Below are 24,582 nucleotides of genomic sequence, written 5' to 3' on the forward strand. Positions count from 1 at the left end.
AGGAAGGACTCCATAAAACAGTATAATTGCTAATGATAAAAAAAGAGAGGGATTTTGGTTTTGTTTTGTTTTGTTACTTTTTATATATTCTGATTGAAATCATGGGGACGTATATACTTCATCTTTAAACTATTTCCATGTTGCTATCGTCAGCTTTTGTATTGCTGTGACCAAAAGACCTGAAAAGAACAACTCAAAGGAGGAAAAGTTTATTTTAGCTCATGGTTTCAGAGGTTCACAATCCATGTCAGCTGACTCCATAGCTCTGGGCCCAAGAGGAGGAAAAGCATCATGGTAGAAGAGTATGGCAGAAGAAAACAGCTCAGGACATAGACACCAGGAAGCAGAGAGAGCTCTGCTCACCAAGGGCAAAATATTAACCCCAAAGGCACACCCCCAGTGACCTACTGCCTCCAGCCACACCCTACCTGTCTATAGTTACCACAGAGTCACACCATATCAGTGGTTCTTCCAAGGATTAAGTCAAAGCTCTCCTAATCTAATCATTTCCCCTCTGAGCATTCTTGCATTGCCTCACCCATATGAAAAAGGGGACGACTCATGTCCAAACCATAATAATGACGTGATTAACATAAAGACTGTGTTGGTATTTAAGGCAGAATGGAGGACTAGCACTTGTTGTATTTCTTGCATGTGCAAAACAATTTACACTGTCATAGGAAGAGTCCTTTCAATCTTCACCTGAGAAGCAGGTATTGTTATCCCCTTTTAGAGAGTAAATTGAGGTTCTGAGAATTCAGCAAGTTAGCCCAGAATCAAATCGTTATAAGGAATACAAATTCAGATTCAAATCCAGTTCATGGTTGGTTGGTTGGTTGGTTTCCCATTAACTAACCCTTCAGGGGGAAAATACATTTATTCAGAATAATCCCTTCAGACAATATTTTCAGAAAAAATCTGATAAATGAAGTCTCACTATAGATCTCTGCTTGTTTAGTGAGTTTTTTGATCATTTCTCTTCATTCTTTATGTTTGTCAATATATTACTAGGTTAAAAATCATGCTAGAAATCAGATCAGTTCTTTTATCACTTCTGGGGAGACCAATGAATAAAGCTTACAAATGACCTTTGCCTAACTGGGGGACACCTGTTAAGATGAAGTGGCTACTTTCCATCTTTGGTTATAGAACAAAGGCAAAAACACAGAGGCAAATCACTAACACCCGAGGAAGCACAGCAATATGAATTTTCAGTTCTGGAGCAGAAATATTTTTGGGGGGATTAAGAACTCTAATAGAAAGATTTGAAAGAACTCTCCTCTAATGTCATGTAGAGACAGATCTCCCAGCAACATCAGAACAGTGTTACTGGTCTGAACATACATGGTTAGATAAGAGAATATTCCAAGACACATCTGTGAATCTTTTCAATGATAAGCCCCATGAAGGCAGGGAGCAGGCAGGGGACTTCCCATGGGGACTATATTCCAGAAGTAGTCAGCTGGAGTCATGAAACATTATGCCTAAACCCTAACTACCAGAAAATTCTAATAAAATCTACAGATTGAAGCAAGATGATGTTCCCACAATTTGTCTTAATTGTCCTTTCTTTCTTACCTACTTCATTGACACAGTCTCTAGGATAAACTTCATTCCTGAGAAATGATCCCAAACATCAAAAATATCTTCCCAAAACAGTTAAATTTAAAATTAGTGTTTTTCTGGCCCCAGTTTAACATTCGAATGGGACATAGTAGAAAAGAGCTGAAAGCACATAATACAAAAGAATTATCAGAATGGAACTGTTCAGCTTCCCAAATCTCCTTCAGTACTTTATATCTAAAAAGACACTACACTCAGGTAGAGTTTTATTTTTCAAATAAAAGTATTGAAAAAAAAAAATAAAGAAGAATCTTAAGGCGAGACTAGCATATTCTCTGGCTGTGCTTCAAGACATTCTATTTTTCACAAGTTTTCCAAGAGAATTTCCCTCTTTCTTCAATTGCTGAATTCCATTGCCATAAATTGTTGCAAGTTATTGAATAAGGTTTTTTTTAAAGGTATTAACGTAAGGGTGGGAATGATCCTGCACTGAAATAACCTAATCCAAAAAGAAATGAGGAAGAAAAGATTTTAAAGCAGTTCTCTGTTTTCACCTATCAGGGTATTTGGTTTTTTAAACTATGACCCTGACCTTGATTGTTTCTGGGAGAAGGCTAAACCATTACAGAATGATGCTACCATTTTTGCCAGGGTATTTGTGGTCAAATATATACAGAAACAGGATGGCAGCTGCTTTTTTAGTTGTTAAAAATTCACAGTAAGGTTTTGTTCCTCTTTTTCTTCATTTCTTTCTTCCTTCCTTTCTCCTGGCTCTCCTTCCCTTATTCCTTTTAACTATTCAGTGGATAGTAGACATATGGCATACAGGTAAGGATCATGTCTATCATATTCATAATTTGATCTTTGTGGCAAAACTTGGTACTTAGAATATGCTTAATAAAGATTCACTGAATAAGTTCATGCATCTATTGAGCATCAAACACCAAGCTAAGTGCTTTAGTGCAAGAATACTGTCCCAGAGTTCCAGATGACTAGAACTTGCAAAGATGTGTTTAGGGATGCAGACAGAATGAGATTTATGATTGTATAGAATGGGGCACTTTTTCCTAAAGCAGGACTAGAGTCATTTACTAAGTCATAACTTAAAGTGGAAACATTCACATTCTAATTTTGTTATATTGGAATACACTAGAAGGGGCAGTTTGAATAAATGTCCCAGAGATGAATGTGTTATTTTCTCTGTGTTGTGGAATGAACGTAGAAAAACTTTATCACAAGAAAAAGAAGGCGCTAAGAGGACTGAGTGATATGACCAGAATCCTGATTGGCTTTTTGCCTTGGAGGTGCCTGAACACTTCACTCAATCACGTCGTCACCCACCAGCTTGGTTTCCTTGGCCTGTGAAAGTTTCCCAGTATCATGTGGAGCTAAGTTTGCATTGGTTTAACTCTTAGCAGCTTCCTGGATTTCTCTGTCACCCTCCTGCACTCGAGCTCTGGGTGAGGGAATCTAGGTTCATATTGAACCTTCTGATGACTTCCAGTGACTTTGACCTAAATCAAAAGTTTAGAGTAGCTCCAGTTCATAGCCATGTAGAAGGCAAGACAACATTGTTGCTTTAAGGACCTTAAATCTCAATGATTGTTCAATACATTACTATTAAACAGCTTCCCACCTAGCAATCTCATAATAGAATAATATATTGACTTCAAGTGATAACCAGTGAATGCTTCATTTGTCAGGGATCTCTTGTTGAACTGAGTGAGGACCCTTTAACTGCTGCTTGAGACAGGCAAGTCCTGCTCTGGCACAAAACTTGGATACCTTGAAGTCCCTGGGCAGACTGAGCATGAACCAGCCACGGAAGTCCACATGAGCCCTAGAAGTCTTCTAACTTCTGGCCAAAGTGATGCTTGTTACATTAGATGTTATAGAGGCCAACAGTAGGTTCTTCTAGTGTCATCTCCAGTGTCATTTCTAATAATACAGTCTTCCATGTGAATGACAGGAAGATTAGGGTTCCTTAGCTGGAGAAGGACCCACAAACACCAAGTTTGAAAAAACTCAAAAAAAAAAAAAATACTATTTTTGTTCCCATCTTTACCCAACTGTTCTTCCCATAACTTGCAAATCAAGTGTGATTAAATTTGAGGAAGAAAAACATGAGTCAGGCATCAAAGAGCTAAAGGAGATGTGTCCAAAGACATGTGGGCTGGCCACTGTCCAGATGACACTAGAAAGGATTTCTCTCCTAGAGTGAAAATAGAAAGAAACAGACTCTCATTTTCTCCAACATTGTGGGGCTCTGAGTTTAGAGTTTGTGGTACTGTTTGTAAGACACCAACAGCATAATTTCAAGAACAGGAAACATGATGGCTTCTTAATCAAATTAAATAGCAAAATGAAAGCAATAATTACTCAAATTTACTTGGCAAATTAGCAAGACAAATTAATTGAAACACTACTTTTGATCATAAGGGGATATAATTAGAAAATTCTTTGGTGGATGAAAATATCTCTGAGGCATGAATTAAATCAATTGGACAACCTGATTATAAAGACCTTATGCTTGATGTATAAATTCAAATTTGCTGTTATGAAATATAAAACAAAGAACAAAGATTGATTAGCAAATATTCATTAAAAACGGTTCTGTCCAATAGCAACCATCTACCTGACTTTTGTTATGTGTCAGATGGCTATGCTATATGTTATTCTTATCAGTAGTACTGCTTTGATCTCCTAAAAAAGTAATAAATAAAATCACGACTGTTTATGTTTCAAAGCATAAATCATTACTGACCCTTTGTCCACATCCACATTAATGGAAGGAACCTGACAATAAAAAAGATAGACTGATGCCTTTAACCTCACCTACAACTTACAAATCCAACAACTTCGCCGTAAAATCCAGTTCCAGAAAACTCTAAGCACTTCCAAGAAGCCAGTCACCACATGACATTCCCCTAGCAGCAGCTTCTGTTCATGAACAAACATGCAACAAATTTGGCCCAACTTGACGGAGTAGAAGAGCTGGGAGAGAAGCTTGTCCCCTCTTTAGGACAGTCACAAGCGCCAAATGTATTTATGACCACAGAAGAACTAACTTCCTGATGAAGCCAACCTACAGATGGCAGACGGTAGTAGCCAATCTGCAGATGGTGCTTCCCAAACATGGACCCTGGACGTCTCTTTGAGCCCCGGGAACCGTCAAGTCTGTAGCTCAACCCTGCTCTGACCTTGCTGTAATGAAAAATTTTAAGTGTCTTCTTTGTTTTATTCCAGTGTATCAGGCTTTTGTAACTTAAGCCTAAAAACAATCTGTGTTTAAAACACAAACAAGAGTCATACTCTCTGAAGCATGGAGATTAAAAATCTACAGTCTCAGAGATACAGCCACATCAATGTTCATTGCTGCTCAATTCACCATAGCCAGATTGTGGAACCAACATAGATGCCCTTCAGTTGATGAATGGATAAAGAAACTGTGGCATATATATATACAATGGAATATTACCCCGCAATGAAGAATGATAAAATTATGGCATTTGTAGGCAAATGGACGAAATTGGAGAATATCATGCTAAGTGAGATAAGCCAATCTCAAAAAACTAAAGGACGAATGATCTCGCTGATAAGCGGATGAGGACATATAATGGGGGGTGGGAGGGGTTAGCATTAGGTTTAGGGTTAGGTTTAGGGTTAGGGATAAGGAGAGCGGTAAGAATGAAGGAAAGAAGGACTGTATAGAGGGAAAAGAGGGGTGGGAGGGGTGGGGGAAGGGAAAAAAAAAATAAACATCATTGCCCTATGTAAACGTATGATTACACAAATGGTATGCCTTGACTCTATGTACAAATAGAGAAACAACATGTATCCCATTTGTATACAATTAAAAAAAAATAAATAAATATAAAAAAAAAATCTACAGTCTCAACAGGGTAACTTCTGATTCTAACGCTACAGGTCTAGAGCTACTGTCAAGGCAAGTGACACTTTTAGTTGGAGAATTTAGACATTCATTGTGAAGCCTGTTGGCACTCCAGTATTAAAAATGTGTGAATTCACAAATCCTCCTTCCTTCTTGATAAATAAGCATAATTCTAAGGTAAGCAAGGTAACAATTTTGATTTGTGGAAGTGGATACTTTTGCAAAATTGCTTCAAGATTACACTAATACACAAATGCTTGATAAACAGTAGACTTATAAAAATGTTGAGGCATGCAAAAATCAAAAACAAAACAAATATATCCTTTTTTGTTTTCCTTTCTAAGAAAAAGTTGTTTTATTTTTATTTTTTTTAATGGTAGATTCCTACCACATTGCATTACAACCACAAATATAAGTTTCTTAGGAAATCTCTTCTTGCCTAACTACTACTTTTAGTTTTGGAATCAGTTTAAATGTTCTTCCCCTGGGAGGGTCCTTCTACCCACCCACCCCCAATCTAAATAAAGTATTACTTTGTATCTTGTACCATGACTGATATTTGAAATTAAAACATGTTGAAACAGGAAAGTAGTACAATAGGTACTCCTACTCCTGTGCCCCCTGTAGCCTATCCCTCTATGCCACCCTAAACACACCCATTGTTCATCAGCCTAAATCTTACATATCCTTGAGGGTTCAGCTAAACACTTCTTTTTTAAAAAAATTTTTAAATTTTTAAAAATTAAAAAAAAATTTTTTTTTTCAGACTACATTTTGATTCATTGTACAGAAATGGGGTACATCATTTCATTTCTATGGTTGTGCACGATGTAGATTCATACCATTCGTGTAATCATACATGTACACAGGGTAATGAGGTCTGTCTCATTCCATCATTTTTCATGAAGCCACCAGGCAAGGTCTGATGGCCTTCAATTGTGATCTAGCAAATAACTACCAACTGCTACCAGGCTGCATTCGGTTGCAGGTAAGGGCAATTCTGGAAGGTTCTAGGGTTGGTGAGTTTCATGGATGACTAATTCACAGGCTGATTTCTCTGGCTACCTCTGTCCTTACTCCTCTGTTTACTCCTTCCCTTCTACCTGGTCAGAGGGGACAGCCAAGGAAGGGAGAGCACATTTTCCAGTACCTGTCCTAAGGCATGAGATCCCTTCCTCAGAAACCTCTGTCAATACCTCCTCCAGTCTCACTGGCCTCAATGGGTGGAAGCCTTCCTATCCCCACCAGTGCAAGTGACACTTGTGACCAAGATATATTTACAGTGCACCTAATTTCCCACTATGACCCAACCTGAAAACTATAGCATTTGTACAGCTCACTGGGGTAACTGAACAGGCCTGCTGGGTGCCCTAAATCTGACTGGCTGCTCTGGAGGCCTCAAGGATCAATAAATGAGGTCATTTGAAATGAAACCATTTCTGACATGTCAGAGGTGTTATTTGGACAAAATCAGACATTATCAAACTATGATCCCCATAGCTTGCTTTTGTAAATAAAGTTTTATTAGGATATAGTCACATATGTCCCATATGCCCACTGACGTTATGGCTGCACAATTGAGTAGCTGCCAGAGTCCACATGGCTTACAAAGCTGAAAATATTTGCTACCCGGCTCTTTGCAAAAATGCTTGCCACTCTCTGACTCACTGATCAACGAGTTTGGGATAATGTCAGCAAGTCAGCCACAATGCCCACTGTAGCACCTGACACTTTTCCTGTCCAACATACTTTATATGTGTTATCTTTGTTAACATCTGCCTCCTTGGTAGTTAAAACACCCTGAGGGTAATAAATGGCGTTCCTTGACACTATAAATACTCCATATGTATTTGTTGGCTGAATAATTGAAATGAATTCACTTTCTAATCTACCATGGAGAAACCAAAGCAATTATTTCTTTCAGGATGCTCTGGCCAAGAGAGCAACAGCATTTCAAAACAGGATGCCAGGACTAGGGGGTGTAGCTCAGTGGTAGAGCACTTGCTGAGCATGAGCAAGGCCCGGGGTTCAACCCCCAGCTCCATCAACACACAAACAAAAACCCCAGCATGGCAAGAAAGGAACCTATATTCAAATAAAGGAAGGCGTGAGCTTCGCTAACATGACTCTTTCCCAACCTCTGAGAGGAACATGTACCCACACAGTGTCCACTTTAAAATGAGGTAGAAATAAGCTCACATTCTCAGAAGAGGTGGAGACAGGGTGTGGCAGTGTGCATGTCACTGAAAACTGGCCCCAGAGCTTTCCTTAGAGAGTATGCTCACCATTGGACTCCTGTAGTGTCCCACCAGCACTGGTCCTAGATGCACTCTCAATTTAGTTCTGTAATTGCTTTCTCTCTTTTCTTCTTCTTTTACTTATTTATTTGTTTGTTTGTTTATTTTTGGTGTAGGGATCGAACCCAGGGCACTTAACCACTGAGCCACATACCCAGCCCTTTTCATATTTTATTTAGAGACAGGTCTCACAGAGTTGCTTAGGGCCTCTCTAAATTGCTGAGTCATGAGTTTGAACTCATGATCTTCCTGACTCAGCCTCCCAAGCTGCTGGGATTACAGGAGTGTGTCACCATGCCCGACTAGCTCTGTAATTTCTAACTTCACTTATCTACAAAGTTCATGTAATACAAAGCTGCTCCCCTGCCCTTTACGTTGCATCACAACCTAGCTTGTCAGTCTGAAAGCAGCTCTCCCCGCCCTTTCCGCTGCAGCCATTTCCCAGCCTCCTAACTACTTGTCAGTCTGTGAACATCCTAGCTAGCTATTGATTCATCAGTCAGCTTGCAAGTATCCTTCTCCATTATTGGTCCCCTGTTAGGCCGGTGGAATTCAATTGCTTAAGGATAGCTTCCCCGCCATCTTTGCTCTTGCTTTCTCTCTCCTACTCACTTTCTTTCTCTCTCCTCCTCACTTTCCCACTCTCTATAGTGTGCACCCTTTCTCTTTTCCTCTCATTTTCTCTCTTACCCTGCAGGGAGACACTTTGTTTGCTTAATAAACTCCCTTATGTGATTTCCCATGTCTGGCATGGTTTTCATGGGTTTCTTACAGTTCATCCATCATTGGAGTTCAGTTTTTAAAGGAAGAAAGCATAGGAAGTTAGGTGGGATGGACCTAGTGATACACAGTTTCTCTTCGGGTCTCTTTTGAAAGAAAAGATAACAATGTTCACAAAAATAATAACCTAAAGCAACAGAGCTCAATAAGCACAAAATATTTTTCAGGGAACCTAGAGTTCCTTTTATCTGTAGATGATAATTTTTCACCCTCATCATCCAGTCTAAGAAAAATTTAAAAGCAAAAGGGTACAAATTAAAACAGGACTATTGTTTCTCAAACTAGTTTTAGTGAATTTAATAAGAAATTAGAATCGACAGTCAATGAAAAATCACCTGTCTTTTTAGGTTTTAATGTGATGTTCAAATTTTTAACCCAGAAGTCTGAGATGATACAAAATACTGGGTTACCATAATGAAAACTGCAGTTACAGGACCTGAGTTTCATTATGATCTGCTAATTAATATAGCAATGCAGAATAACAACAGGTCAGCGCAAAAAGGATTCTAATCAAGTTGGGGCCTGTGTTAAACAGCCAGGAATGCTTCAAAGACGAGGGAAAGAAAAATGCCAAACAGCATATTAAAATATCTCCCTGGACACAGTTTGCTTTCCAAAAACAAAACAAAACAAAACAAAAAAGCTGGTGGACAACTTTCATGCCAGCATTTTTTTCTCTTTTCTACATTTATGCCAATCCACAAAACTAATTAAGGCATAGGAAAACCTGTCCTTAAGGAGGGGAGAGCAGGCAAAGGAGAATCTTATTCTTTTCATCCTTGTAAACTAGGTGAGTATTTAGATTCAGTATTAATTTTGAGGAAAGCAGGGTGGTTGTCATCCATTAAGTCAAATAAAATTGCTTTGTTTTGAAATTCATAGACCTCTGATATTATTTCAGTTCTATCTTCCTCATTATCTTAAAAAATTTTCATAGGTGTTCTAACATAAAAATCAATGATTTGGCAGATAGTAATACTGCCAATCAATGAAGAGAACCTTTCTTCTTAGAGTGAAATATTTCATGTGAAAAGGAGAGGTCTATGTTATTAACTGGCTAGATGATAAGCTGTCGGGAATTTTGTCCTTCCACATAGAAAAGACACTTGCTATCGTTGTGCAACAATGGGCTTTGGAACTCAGTATGTGTGCTGCTCCCAAATATATTTGAGAAAATAACAGAAGCAGGAAGGGTGCTTCTCCTGCAGGTCATAAAACTAGGAAGGATTCTATGAACTGCCCCTTGAAGCAAGAGACAAAATCCTCCTGTGAGAGGGGCTCACCCTACACCTGGAGAAAAGGAATAGCCTTAGCTCTGAGGACAGGAACCAGAGGAATCTGAATCAACCACCATTCCATTATATTCCCTTTGTCCAACCACATTTCTCCATGACTACCCTCTTCCTCATTAACCTGCATAAAAAGTACACAAGTTTACCCTTTTCATCATGAGGGTCTCCTTATGAAGGTTCTCTGGTCATGCAAATCTTATTTTTAATAAATATTTACTTTTTTTCTCTTGTTAATCTGCCTTGTGCTATGGGAGACTTAGCCATGAACATGGTAATGAGTGAGGAAAACATACTTACTTTTCCATACAGCAGTAAGTGTTTTGTGGTTCTTTAGTCTATTCATACTAATTCTAGAAAAACACTCTGAAGGAAATAATTCAGTATAGACAGCACTTATGGTCATTAAATGATTTAGTATCATGTCTTAAAACAATAAAAACTGGAACAGACTACTCAACCACAAAAAAAAAAAAAAAAAAAAAAAAAAAGGAAGTGGTTATATAATAGAGGATTAGAGGCTGCTTTTACTAAGAAACACTGACTCTTGGGCTTAAAGATGCCTCATGTAACTAAAAAAAGCAAAACCAAAAACAAACAAACAAGTTGGGTGTGGTGGTCCACGCCTGTAAACCCCAGCAGCTCAGGAAGCTGAGGCAGGAGGATCGGGAGTTCAAAGCCAGCCTCAGCAAAAGTGAGGCACTGAGTAACTCAGTAAGATACTGTCTCTCAATAATATAAAATAGGGCTGGGATATGGCTCAGTGATGTGTCCTTGAGTTTAATCCCTGGTACCCACCCTACCCCCACCCCCCAAAAAAAATCCCAAACTAGGAATCTCTGCCTTTATTTTCTATCTGTCTCCTTTCTACCTTAATCTTTGGGTCAGATTCCTGCTCAACTCTGCAATAGACAAACTATTTAAGGTGTGTCTGCCTAAAGACTAGTGATACAAACTCCATTAAATTCACCTCACTTCTCTTGTGCTGCTTTAAGACTAGCGACACTAAGGTAAAAGCAAGACAGCTTCAAGATTCCAGAAGTGAGCCTTAAAAGCAGATCGCCCCATAATTGAACTGTCCCCCACTAGTGGGAGCAACTATCCCCCCAATACGAACTGCAAATACGAACTGCAGCCCAGCCCCAGAGCAGAAGCTATCATCTCATCCTCAGGGGACAAGGACTTCAAGAGCGTCAACAGGACTTCTCAGACCTGAGTTGATGGTTGGTCTGCTGGATCACAAGGACCCAGGCAGCTTATCTATGCAAACTTCTTGCCCCCACTTTTGTTCCTGCCCATATTTAAAGCTGAAGCTCTTATCAGTATCCCTGGAGGATAGGGCTGAGGACACTTGGTCTCCCCTTGATTTCCCAGTGTGGATAAACTGAAAAAATTCCTTTCCTGCTTTTCACCTTTTCCATTTGATTTTTGGAATAAGTGTCCAGACCTGATCTATTGGGACTCCTTGAAATCAAGACGCCCACTGACCTAGGGCACCAGTAACAACTAAGTAAGTATAGGTTTATCAATCAAATGAAATATTACCCAACTATTACAAATTAAAATGATGCACAGCATGTAGTACTATGCAAATTTTTTATAGGTTTCCAAGTAAGAGTACTCTGTAGCTACATTTGGTAAATATCTAAAACCTCTATATACAGAAAAGCAGGCTGATGAGGCGCCTTCATCAGCATGTGAACTCTTACCTACTCACATCTTTGGAGTGACACCTGTTCCTGCTGATGGGGAGGGTCTCTGTCATCTCCATTGAGCTTTGCTCATCCCTCCTTGTTCCTTTGCTGTACTGCTTGCCTGCTAAGTGCTCTGTCTACTCTTGAGAAACCACATACTCACCTCGCCCAAGACCTGTCTCCATCCTCACCCCTGCAGAAAGGGGTCTACTACCCTGCAGTGAAATGGCTTCAGACTCCTCTGCCCTCACTGTCATGACCTTGATTGTTCTGTTTGCTTTGTCTTCTCAGCCGGACTGAGAATTCCACAGAATTATTCTTAGCACAAGAAATGAGCAATAAATATGTGATTTTGAATGAATTGATCAATGAATATAAACTCTTGAATGCAGGGCCGTTTCTTATCCTTGCATCTACAATACAAATCACTATGCTGGACAAACAGTAGATTATCAATAACTCTTCACTAAACAAATGGAATAAATGAGGATACATATATCATCACACCTGACTGCCAGCGGCAATACCAGGATATAGTTTCCTTCTCCATTACTTTTCCACCCTCTGTTTCTAGGACATATCAGATGAGGTTCTTTTTGTAAAAGGAGTGCCATTTATGAATAGAACTTACCCAGGTCAAACTGGCCAGAAATGTAGCCACAAGTCTGCCGGACTTCCTCACTGTCCCAGCCCAAGGGGTAGAGAGCACAGCCAGCACCAATCAACAAGCCTGCAAAGAGGTAAGATAAGAGAGTTTTTACCAGTGCACCTCTGCATCCCTAGATAAGAGGAGCGAAGGATCAATATTTGCAACATAACAAGACCATGTGCCTGCATTTTGGAAAGCACTACCCTGAACTCCCTTATACAATCTGAGGTCAGTTTAATTCCAAGAACAATATCAAGTCTGCCTAAAAAAAAAAAAAAAAAAAAAAAAGCCTTGCAAATCCTGTTTAGGAAATACAATCCACAGCCCTTTTAATTACTCTTGTAAAAAGCCAACCAATTCCACCATTAATCCATGTAAACAAGTAATTTAAGAGTAAGCAAAATTTCCTAGTAGGTTATCCATCATTCGTTAGATTCTATTTTGTTGTTTCCAATGCAAAAATCAACATAGAATGTTTCAACCTTATCAGATTTTACCAGAGGAAGAAGAAACATAAAGATTTTCATGAACGACTTCAGCACGTTGATTGAACCTCTGAACTGGACTGCCTGTTTCATGCTCCACCGAGAATGACAGAGCCTCCACACCTCTCAGAAACACTCCATGAGACAGACATGTTGTAATCTATGTCCTCCTTACAGTGGAAGCCAAAAGGTTTGAGGATTAAACTGGGGAAAGGGATGGCTTGATTTTCATGTAAATTAAGTTATCATGACAGCATACCATGCTGACAGCTCTTGATTAGTGAGTCTTTAAGTTTGCATCAAAACCTAATATGATTTTACAAGAACCTGAATGAGATTTAAACACTCACCATTTGAATAGTGGGCTAATCTGAAAGTAAGATCTTGTCCTGTCAATCAGTGAGCATTCTCATCACCTGTTAGTACCACAAGCTGCTGAGGCAGTAGGACCAAGGCATACTTAGTGGGATGGGTGAGAAAGTGGGTTATCAGGTGCTAACAGAAGGAGCCCCATGGGAAATCCATTAATATGGTAATGTGGAAGGGGGAAGGCACAGCCCTAAATCCATCTGGAAGAGGAACTTCAATATTTATGCACTGAGTCCCTTCTGTCCCTTTCTGTCCCCCTTTTGTCCTGCTTTCTACCTCCCACAGGGTGACTAAATACAAATAACCTGTTTCCTCATAGGATCTAACACCAAGCTGTTTTCCAGCTTGCCCTAACACCATGCTGAGCCCTAAGGGGAGACATCCCCCATGTACTGACACTCATTTCCTACCCTGGCACCCTTCCTGTACAGTCTGCCCCTTGGTCCCCAGGAAAATGACCATCACATCCAGAACTGCTTTTATCAGAGAGAGTGCTCAGATCATTGTAACTGCAAATCACAAATCCCAGAACGACCTTCATATAATTGCGTAAATATGAATTGTGTTGAAGCTGAAGAACAATCCAGAAAGCAGTGATAGAAAGTTTTGCTGACTAGGCTGTTTTCCTCAGGTTTGTTTTTTGTTTTTTTTCCCCCCATGAAACAGAATTTACAGTATTCTGAAGACAACTCCTAACTAGTTTTATCCACCATCAGGTAAAGAGATAATTAATCAGGATGCCGAACTTTGTGTAAATTGAATTCCATGAATGTTCAATAAACAATGTGGTATCATTTCCAAGATACTCAGTTCTGAAATTAATAAAAACATCCACTTTTTGAGATCTTGTGAGCAATTTTTTAAGGAGGACAAGAGTGGAAAGATGTTTGGCATGGAGAAAATGTTTAAGGGTGAAAAAATGCAAAATAGTAACATTTAAGTCAGTAGTGAAACAAATGGTAGTTGGTTTGCTAATGTTTCTTTTTCTTTCTTTTCTTTCTCTTTTTTGGTTTGGCTGAAAAGTAGGTGTCATGAAATCACAAAAACACGAAGATTGGTCCAGTCTTATGCTGGCCATTTATGGACACTTATTAGAAAGGAGCTTATAAACTCTCACATGTATAACAAGTGGGCCTGTGGTTCTCTAACTGACAAAAGACCTGGCAATCAGGACTCTTTGTAAAATACTGGGCTATCTTTGTGATGCTATGAAATGCAGATTCAACTATATAAATTAGGAATTATTTTATTTTATATTTTTAGGAATAATTTTATACACAGCAAATTTGTTTTATGTGTATACATTTTTTAAATACCATGAGCATATATGCTCCCATTTTTAAAAATGTTATTCAGTAGAAGGCAACTTGTCATCTGAATTTTTATATTAATATTTACATAGTCTTTGTTTTCTTATCTGTTGCTGCTTGCTAACAGGAAATACCACAGTCTAAAGATTTGGGGAACATTTCTGTGAAGAAGGTGTATATTGTAAACCCGTCCAGCTAATTATCTGTTACAATTATTGGGGTCTGCAGGTACACATCAGCAGCATCTCCACTACATACACAGCATGCACGGTGAGAGTGCATCTCAGATTGAATGCCCCCAAACACTCGACTAATGTTTAAGAGCCAGTGAGTATCAAAAGCAGTTGGGAAAACAATTTTGTAAGCTCAAGGAAATCTTGCCTCCCCCAATCACACCTTAACAAGTACCTCAAGTGAAATTTTTGACACACAATGAACACAATACATACCAGATGGAAGGATCAGGGAAATTCAGGTCAAATCAGGGAACAGTATCTTCCATTAAATGGAAGAAGAGAGGGGCCAGGTGGAGGAACAAAGTGAGTTCTCATCTGCTTGCCCAAAGCAGCAGCCATAAGCTTCAGGGTGTTAAATAAAGTTCACTAAAATTAAATAAAACTCAAAAATTCCATCCCTGGGTGGCTCTAGCCACATTTCAAGTGTTCAATAGGGCGCTTGTAGATGGCACAAAAACAAACCATTTTGATAACCACAGGTCATACTGGGGAGGGCTGTTGTGGACCTCAGACATTCTTGGAAAGGATGCTGGGCTTGTCAAATTCTTGTCCTGGGCCCGATATTGCTTGTTAATCAAAATCTTAGCCAGGCACAGTGGTGCACACCTGTAATCCCAGCGGCTCAGGAGGCTGAGGCAGGAGGATCATGAGTTCAAAGCCAGCTTCAGCAATCTAGCAAGGCCCTAAGAATTTCAGCCAGACCGTCTCTAAATGAAATATAAAAAGAGCTAGGGATGTGGTTCAGCAGTTAAGTGTCCCTGGGTTCAATACCTTGTACAAAAAAAATCAAAATCTCCCTACTCTTTAAGCTTCTTCCTTTCAAAGGTAGAACTAAATAGAGGCTGTGAAACTATATTTGGGAAACTCTCCTCCTAGCAGGAGTATTGTGTCAATGAGAAGCTGATGTGTGGGACTGAGAAGTTAAAAGGGAGGATGAACTGTTGTCCCTACTGGCAGCTGCAGCTGGGGACAACCTTTCCGCAGACAGTAGATGGGATATTTTGGGAGTGGCTTCCAGACCCCTCCCCATCACCTACAGGGAATCATCTTCCTTTGATCCCAACACTTCCTGGTTTCCTAAATTCTTCAAAGTGGTTTCTCTACTTTCACTTTCCCAGATCTTCTATCAGGTGCGTAAAAATTCAAATTCACAGGCTACACCTCTTCCTATTTGAATTATCTAGTGTTTTATTTTACTGCTCAAACCTGACCAGTATATACTTCACTCATGCAAGGGCAGAGGGGCCAATACAGATCTTTACATACAATCATATTTCTTGAACATTATTCATATCCTCAATTAAAAATTATCTCGAATACAATTTATGCTAATTATTAAGTCTCTGGGGCAAGAACAGATAGTTATATTCAAAGCCTCTGCCTTTAATATCTCTGTGGTATGGTCTCTGGTTAGGGAATTTAACATGCTAATTAACCTCTCCAGGAGTGCAAATTTCTAAAGAGGACATTTCAATTGTTAACTAACTGCCCTTAGGGTGTGGATTGACATTAACTAGCACTTTATGGTCTGTGCTGAAAGTACTATACGGTAGAGACAATTAAATGTGAAAATGAGAACATCTTTTTAATGAAAGAAATTTGCCACTGCCCAGTTTTAGCAGTGTTAAACCTTAGTCTGTGTTGTGGAATCAAGATTTGAAGGAAGCATCGTTTAAAAATTCCTGAATTAGATTCCAGTTGGGTATTACATTGTATGCTGAAATGAGGTCCACAGAAGAGTCTAGAATTTGAAGCGATTGCCCAAATGGTATCTTAGTGATCCAACACGTTTGAATAGATCTAGTGGCCTGATTTGCTCCTGGGGACTAAATGGTTCAATTAGAATCTCTAGCTCACAAACTTTAATAGTATTTACAGGGATTTTCTTTATGAGATTTATAAACCTTGTCGTTACCACATGAGTTTAATTTTAACCAAGTTCCTTTGACACTGCCATAAAAGACATCATGAAAAAAAGCCACATTATCACACTTTTTAAAACGTTGCCTATGAGAGTGGAAGTGAGAAAAGGTGATGTGAATGCAGACAGCAGCCCAAAGGAGGTGCTAACAGGTGAGGTGCTGGAGGGAGTGTGAGATCATTTGCAGCTACAGGCTCACTTTGCAGTTAAGCAACAACTTTTTTTTTTTTTTTTTCATTCCTACAGAATGCAGCTTTAAGGGGTCATGAACAAATCACAAATTGTAAATCAGCTCAGTCTTTGGTTTTCACTCAATACCACCCCTGAAATCAGCTACCCAGAGGGGAGGCAACAGACCATTTGGTTAAGAGGTCTTAGAATGGCAAAGAGATGCTGCTTCCTTTAAAAAAAAAAAAAAAAATCCAACAGATGACTCAATAATTCAAACTATTTAATAATGCACTGACGATGAGGCCATTTCATCCTGAGTACCCAGGGGTTTGGGGGCTCACTCTGTTCAAAGACAATTAAAATATTTTAAGAGCCCAGTCAGTGGAATGACATTTAAGGAGAAGCCAATGTTAATGGAAAAGAGATGGCATAGATAAATGCAAAGAGGTGGGCCCTTCAACGCTGGGCAATGATACTGTGTTATAAAAAGAAGTCTATTCTTTAGTCCAAATGAGCTCCTCGGTCCAGACCTTAGCCGGATACACTCCCTCTGTCCATAAACCTGCGGGAGAGTCTCTAGTAGTTCTCTTAGTTTTCACAAAATGCTAGAAATATCTGCTATGATACTAATTATTTTTTAGAATTCGAGTGTGAAGACTCAAGTCCGTGAAGAGCTCCGTGGTCCAAGAATGAACGAGGGGCTGGGAATTTTCCTTCTGTAAAACTCTTTCTATTCAAACGCAGCACTTAACACTTAGGCAGCAGAATATTAACATAACAATTGGGCTCCTGCCAAGAAGGCAAAACAAATCTCCAGTCAGCCGGGGCCAATTACTCTCCACAGGTGGGAAGAATAGAGTCCTCATGGCAAACTCATAAAGCCTTATTTTTTTCCAGGCTACTTTTGAAAGTTTTTGTGATCTCACTTTCTTCCCCCACGACTATTGCTCCATTCTTTTTCCACAGTTTATTATTTTTTTTTAGTGTGTGACTTTTTCCACCCATTGCCCCTCAGTGGTCACACCCGTGTTTCCCATCAATTCATCTTTTATGTTTTTTGGATACTTTTATCCGTCCTCCAGTTCCTTTATCTTCCTTTCTGTGGCAAGCACCAAGGGAAATCGTTTTCTTTACTGTTCTCATGAAAGCTGCTCAATCTTGTAGCCTGTTATCTGGACTTCCCTTTGGAAGGGGTTGGCACGTTTCCATCTCCAAGTCTCCATATGCTAATTTATGTACTCGATATCCGTCTTTTTTCATCTCAGATAAGGGCCCTTTTACAAAATGTAATAACAAAATAAATCCAGTGGTGGGGAGGGAACAACAGCAAGTAGAACCATGTAAATATTCTACTTGGAGCCTCGGCGAGGTCTGATAAACCATACCTCCTTTCTGGAAACTGAGGCACAAAGGATATCAGAGGCTTGACAAAAGATATAGAACCCAGATTGAGCCCAGGACCCCTGGATCCCAGTTCAAGGATCTTTTCCAACTACCATGGTCCCAATGCTTGGGCAGAAGTCTACTCCAGGGTCACATACCACCCACGACTGGAGGTCAAGTGGGGACATGTTGGCTTTGGCCAGCATAACATTTTACTCTTCAGTTCTCTAAATTCTGATGTCTCATGTCTCTTGGATAACTGATGGGCCAGTGCTGAGCCCACAAGCAGCTGGCTAGAACCGTGTTATTAAGCTGCTCTGAAGCCTTGGTCAATCTCAAAGGCACTTTTGACTGAGTTCCTGACTTACTGCACCTATTGCTGGTTCTCTGCATATGTCTTGAGCTTTTTCTCATCTCTGAAAGTCAGATTCCTTCTCTCTGACTGAGATCCTCTCTCCCCCTCCTTACCTTAATCCACCGTGACATACCGTTAAGGTCTAGAAACCTCACCACACAGCCTTCCCTGGGCATCCCAGCAGCAGCGAGCTATGGATTTGACTCCTCCCTGAACTCCTATGGTGACACACTCTCCGTGATTTATTTGAGGATTACCATTTTGCACTGTAGTTATTTATATAAGTCTTACAGCTCCTGGAAGACCAGAAACTCTACTGTATTTGACTCCAACTCACTCATTCATAATATTTGTCAAGTAATAGTAATATTTATATGATATTTACAAAAGCTTCATAAAAACATGTAATAGTTTTATATATATATAAAATTGCCTCCATTTTATACACAAGGAAACTGGAGCTCAGAGAAGTAGCCTATAAATCTACTTAGTGTAACAAACATCCAGGTCTGTTTGAGGCCTAAGTCAATGTACCTCCATCTTCCAATGTCTCCCAAATTCTAAAGTGTTTACTGTCCCAACCCTGGGCCTTCCATGCCCACGTGTTCTGAACCCTCCACGTAAATGGAGAAGGAAGAATGGGGAGGAAGATCAGGAGAGATTTCAAGTTACCATTTCTCCAAGAATGACTCTGCTTCAGTCATAGGAAACACTCTTACTGTTGCCTATGATTAAAGACTGGGATGGGCTCTTTGGAGCCTACAAATCACCTGCTCCCTAGGTACTGGTGACCCCAGATGTGAGCTCTAGCACACAGAGTTTCTGTCCACAAAGAACACCTACAGGCATCAAGATGAGCAATGAGCTTTTCATCATCAGACATTTATCTTAACACTAAAGTAGACAATAGGAATATGGTAATTTCTTAACCATTGGAAATATTTTATCAAATCACAGTGAGACTATTTCTGTACTTGTAAAGATCCTAAAGAAGACTGTATACATTGGGTTTCTTTGGGTTTTCTTAAAAATGTTTTTTCCACCCCCAAATGGCTCATTGATTCCCATCTTTTTTCCTTTCTCAGCTCATGTGAGAGATGACATCAAAGACAAAGTGTGTTGGGTACCAGAATACCTGTACCTTACTTAGCTCAGAGTAGAAATACACAAGTTAATTTCAGCCATGAGTGACTTGTCATCTTTTTCGAGGGTCCTAGGCAATCATTGCTAGAAAAAAAAAAAAAAGTTGTTTCAAACAATGAAACTTCGGAGGAGATGATTTTGCAATGTGTATGTGACAATTTTCTGGAAATTGCCATCTGACTGAAAGAAAAATCTTTCTAATCTCAGGAGTTAAGAGACCATCAGGTCCACCAATTCACTTCTTTAGGACTTGGTTTTCCTGATCTGTAAAACAGGAGCAACACCTGCCTCTTGGAACTGAGATGGTGTTTGTACAGAGGCAGACATGATACTTCACAGCTCTCATTCAGTGAATGGTCTTTATTATTAAACTTTAGATCTGTGCTGCAGGCAGGAAAAGGAAGTGAATTTGGTTCAAGTCAATGTGTCTTTGTATACATTGACCTAATACTGACCAAGTCCTTTTCTCTCAGAGAATGTCCTCTTCTGAGATGAACTGCAGGGAGGCCCCCAGCAAGAGCATACTAGCCATGAGCAATGAACATTCAGCCTAGCAATCACATCAACCATATTAAACCCCCTTAAGTGGCAATGGAGCAGCCATAGGCTGGTGACCTTACACTTAACAGAGGATCAGTCCATTGCGGCCATGATAAGAAGGTTTTTGCCTGTTCCTGTGTGTTTGTTTTTTGATTTTTAATTGTAAAGGCATCTTTAGCTTTTCTGTGAGACAGGTAGAGCCAGAACTGATGTACCACTTCATAAATGAAGAAATAGAGTCACAGACAGGAGAGGTGATCTAACTGCCAATCATCACATGGGTCATGAACTCAGGGTGCTTGACTCCCATGAGAGGAATAGGAGCTTTGTTCCACTGCCTTCATGAGGCTGCCCAAAAGGAAGCTAACCCGTTCAGCAGTATAGCCACACCTCTGAGATGAAAGAAGGGTTCTGTTTTCACTGACCCTGTGACGTCCCATACCAGGAGAGAACTAAAAATGCTTTCCCAAATTTCCAGCATGCCATGGTCTGGTACAGAGTTGCTCAGACTGAAGTGCATGGGAAACAGTTGGTGTGCATGAAAATCTACATCTAAAATGTAGATGCTGGTTTCTAATTCTGGAACAGGCTGATTTCCTGTGTCTCAAACCAGCTCCTGATGAGGACCAGGATGCTGCCCAGGACCACACTTACTACAGCAAGGGTCTAGGGAAATAATAGCTCAGGCTTTAATGCCCTTCATGGCGGGTTTCAATCGTGATACCACCTCTGTCATCGTGTGACCTTAAGCAGCATGACTTTGACTCCTCTGAGCTCAGATTTTCATCTGTAAAATAGACCTAATGGTTCCCATCTCTCTAGAATGGTGTCTGTATTTTTAGCATTGTTATTATAAATAAATGAAAGGCTGAATAAAAGTACCTAGTTTAGAGCTTGACATATATTAGGGACTCTGTATATTGTAGCTGTGTATGTCAATATTAATAATGATCTTACTGCTTGTCTTAGAATTGCAAACATTTCATTCCCTTACACCTGCCAATTGCAGATTCTTCATTAACAGCTATAGGTGTTCCTGATTTTAAAATAAACACCTTCACAAAAATATTACCTAATCAAAAGCAGAGTCTCTGTCTTATTGCTTGTTTGCATCTTCACAATTAATATATTTTCTGGAATTGACCACAGCTTTACAGCAAAGAATTATTACATCACTTTTTCCCCTTCTAACATGATATTATGACAAATTTTAAACTTACAGAAAAGTTGGAAGAAATTTATAAAGAACATACAGATACCCACCATATAGTTTTTATGATTTACAGGTTTAAAAAAAATTTTTTTATCATCTATCTTCCCATTGTTTTTTATAATCCTCTATGGAATATAAAATCCATCTTTTGGCAGGTATGGGGGTGCTTCTCATAGAAGGTTTCAACCTCAATATATACAAAGTTTCCTGTCACCATTCACACATTATCCTTTGACCCAGGAAGGACTCTATTACAGACCACAGGCAGACCTATGACACAGACACAAACATTAGACCCCCAGAGCCATAACTGGCACAAGAATGCATTCCCAATGCCACTAAACTGGGACACATCAACTTGGAAAGTGATTTCTAATACACATCTAGAGCAATGGATACTTCTAATCATTTTGCATTTCTCAAACAACTATCCAACAACCTAAAACAGGACCAGCTTGCTTCAGCTCTATTCCATAAATACCAGCTCAAACTTGGACAGAACAAAAACAAAAGCAAAAACCCAATGCTAAGATACACTGCAAACCTGCAACACATTCTGGCCTGGCTTTGAAAATACAAGACCAATTCCAAACCAGACTCCATTCAGTGTATATTAGCAAACTGTGGTTACCTGAACTCCAGAGGTAAACTGTCCAGAACAAGAGCTTTGGAGTCAGAGAGAGATCTGTATTTCAATATTGAGTCTGCTAATATGTACTGGCAGAGCAAATTTCAACTTGAGCCCCAAGAATTTCTTCCATAAAATGGATATACCAGTACTTCTTACAGAGTTGTTGAGAGACTGGATAAACCGGGTTTAAAGTTGCAACACAGTACAAAGCACATAAAAGTAATTTCTCATATGAAATAACAGGAAAGGGGAGGGAATACTCTGAATGTTAATTTTTATTTACTTATCAGTGACTTTGTGAAAAGATATGCCCCCACATCAGAGTGAACTGTTTTGTGGAACATGCGGCAGAACGTATGCTGGTCTTTTAGGGCAGATGACACCATGAACCTCAAACCTCCCACAACAGAACTCAGCATCATGAAGCTGAATGCTATCTGCAGCCTCTGCCCAGCATTCCCCTGACATCCTTATGAACCTTGGCTTTGATTCCTGATAAAGCACCGCTAACTCAGTTTCCTTCCCCTCTACGCTGTACAGAGTTGGTCCTGGGTGTGGTCAATAACATCCTTTATACCCCATGCACTCACTCTGGAATCTTCCCAGAGGCCCTGGATGAGGTGACGCCAGGGACACTGGTGATGGGCAGTGCGTAGACAGTTGTTGGAGCACAGGCTCCTGCTGCACACGGCCTCCCGCAGGATCTTGAACAACTTTGGGGGTTCCATCCAGCAGGAATGGAGACGAGGGTGAAGCCCAGCTGCTCCAGTGCTGTGCAGATCATGTGGGGAGCAACTGTCTTGCTAATGCATAGTGGACCCATGGATCCTTCCTCTGAGAGGCCGACTGGGTGGGGAGCTAGTGGACTGTAATCAAATTTCCTCTGAAGAAGGAGAAGCAGGAATGTGCGTTGGGGAGAAGGGAAGCAGGACTTGAACCTGTCCATATGGTTGTGAGAAACATTAATTTACACATTTTTAATTGTTACTTATCACCAACGTGAGTGAAGAAGGGGCATGGTCAGATTGAACAAGTGAGGTCTTGAACTGGGGACCTGTGGTAGAGGAAGGAGAACTAGAGTTGAAGCCAGAAGGCCTGTTGGTGGTGGCCTTAGGGAAGTCACTCACTTTGAGCATTGGCATTGACTCAGGGCCAGTGTGAATGAAGCCACCTGCACCTCTGGGAGACAGTGTGACATCAAGCAAAGTACAAAGTCACCCAAACCCACTAGATGATCTGGTGACTTACCACGTTCACACAGGACAGGGAAGAGTGTCATGTAGAGAACCACTCAGGATGAGTCACAGAGGGCTGACTTCAGAGGACATTATCTCCCTTTTCAGTTCCAATATCCTAGTGGCATAAAATTACCAAAGACAGTGGAGAACTCGGGTATAGGAATCTCCTAGAGGGATGATAAGTTCCCTGGGAGTGTTCCTTGAGTTTCTCTGAATATGTAAGTTCCGTTTTTAAAAAGCTGTTTCAGCTCTAACGTAATATTGATAAGGAAGAGGAAAACCTCCCCCCACCAAAACCCTTGACCAGCACATCAAGTGCCCAAGGATGGACAGATTCCTTGCTGCCAAACTCTCTTCATGTCCATGTCTTTCTAAGGTCCATAAGTAATTGAATCAGAACCCACAACAACACTAAATGAGGACACCAGGCATATTTATAAAAAGTAGTAAAATCTACACTCAATGAAATGGACAGTGAGAGACTTTCTACAAGTGGACATAGAGGAGGGCTCTGTGAAGTTTGTCATCTGCCACAGTGAGCCACTTGAAGTTTTCAAGGGGGAGAGTATTTAAAAACACTTTAAAAATGGAATGCTAAAAATGAAAATCCTATGCTGTACTGAAAACAAGTATATCATATATTTTTTTAAAAAAATTTTTAGTTGTCAATGGACCTTTATTTTACTTATTTATATGCAGTACTGAGAATTGAACCCAGTGCCTCACACATGCTAGGCTAATGCTGTACCACTGAGCCACAACCCCAGCCCCAAGCATATCATACTTGACATGACATTATTTCTTTAAGTTCTGGATATTCTGATGGCAGTCACTATTTATTCCTAGCTTGTAAAAAGGAAATTAAATCATTAAGTTATGTGGATTTTTATCTTGAAAAAGTCCATGGCAGAGGCTAGCCTGGCCTCCAGGTCTTTGCTACTCATTTTGTTGCCTTGTTGAGACATGTCTGTAAGGGGAGTAAGAGCACAGCTTTACAAGTATGGTCACTGCTGAACAGAGTTTAGAGGAGCCCATGGGTTTGGACTGAGCTCCTATGCTAGGCAGTAACAGACCAGACCAAAATGGAGTTGCTCATGCTGAAGCCCCACAGCACCCAGTCGAAACCAACTTGTTATCTGATCTTCCAAGAAACCAGGAGAGAGAAATAATAGCCGAAAACCCAAATAAACCGGTTTTAGCTAGTGTGATACAGAAGCCCTTTTTGCTTTAACCCTCAGGAAAAAGTCATCTGATGTGAACCAGGTTTTTTTCCTTACTGTTCTGTTCCCTTGTTCCCACTGTTCTGCTGTTGCCCAGGGAGCTCTTGCTCTGTTGTAGGATGAAGGCTGCCTAGATTCCTGAATTGCAAATAAGAGCCATTAAGTCTATAACTAAAATTGTTGTAATTTTGTCCTTTGGTACC

The 24,582-nt window shown here is 40.0% G+C and overlaps 1 protein-coding gene across 1 annotated transcript in view; it reads right to left on the bottom strand.

The window, feature by feature from the left end:
- Positions 1–24,582, bottom strand: part of Lhfpl6 (LHFPL tetraspan subfamily member 6) — a 230,317-nt gene that overhangs the window by 19,579 nt on the left and 186,156 nt on the right. Inside the window, exon 3 of the mRNA XM_047553107.1 lies at positions 12,147–12,245. Within this exon, the coding sequence (XP_047409063.1) occupies positions 12,147–12,245 (99 nt within the window). The remainder of the gene's footprint in view (positions 1–12,146; positions 12,246–24,582) is intronic.

Source organism: Sciurus carolinensis, chromosome 5, assembly GCF_902686445.1.
Source record: "Sciurus carolinensis chromosome 5, mSciCar1.2, whole genome shotgun sequence".
In the NCBI taxonomy this organism is placed as follows: Eukaryota; Metazoa; Chordata; class Mammalia; order Rodentia; family Sciuridae; genus Sciurus; species Sciurus carolinensis.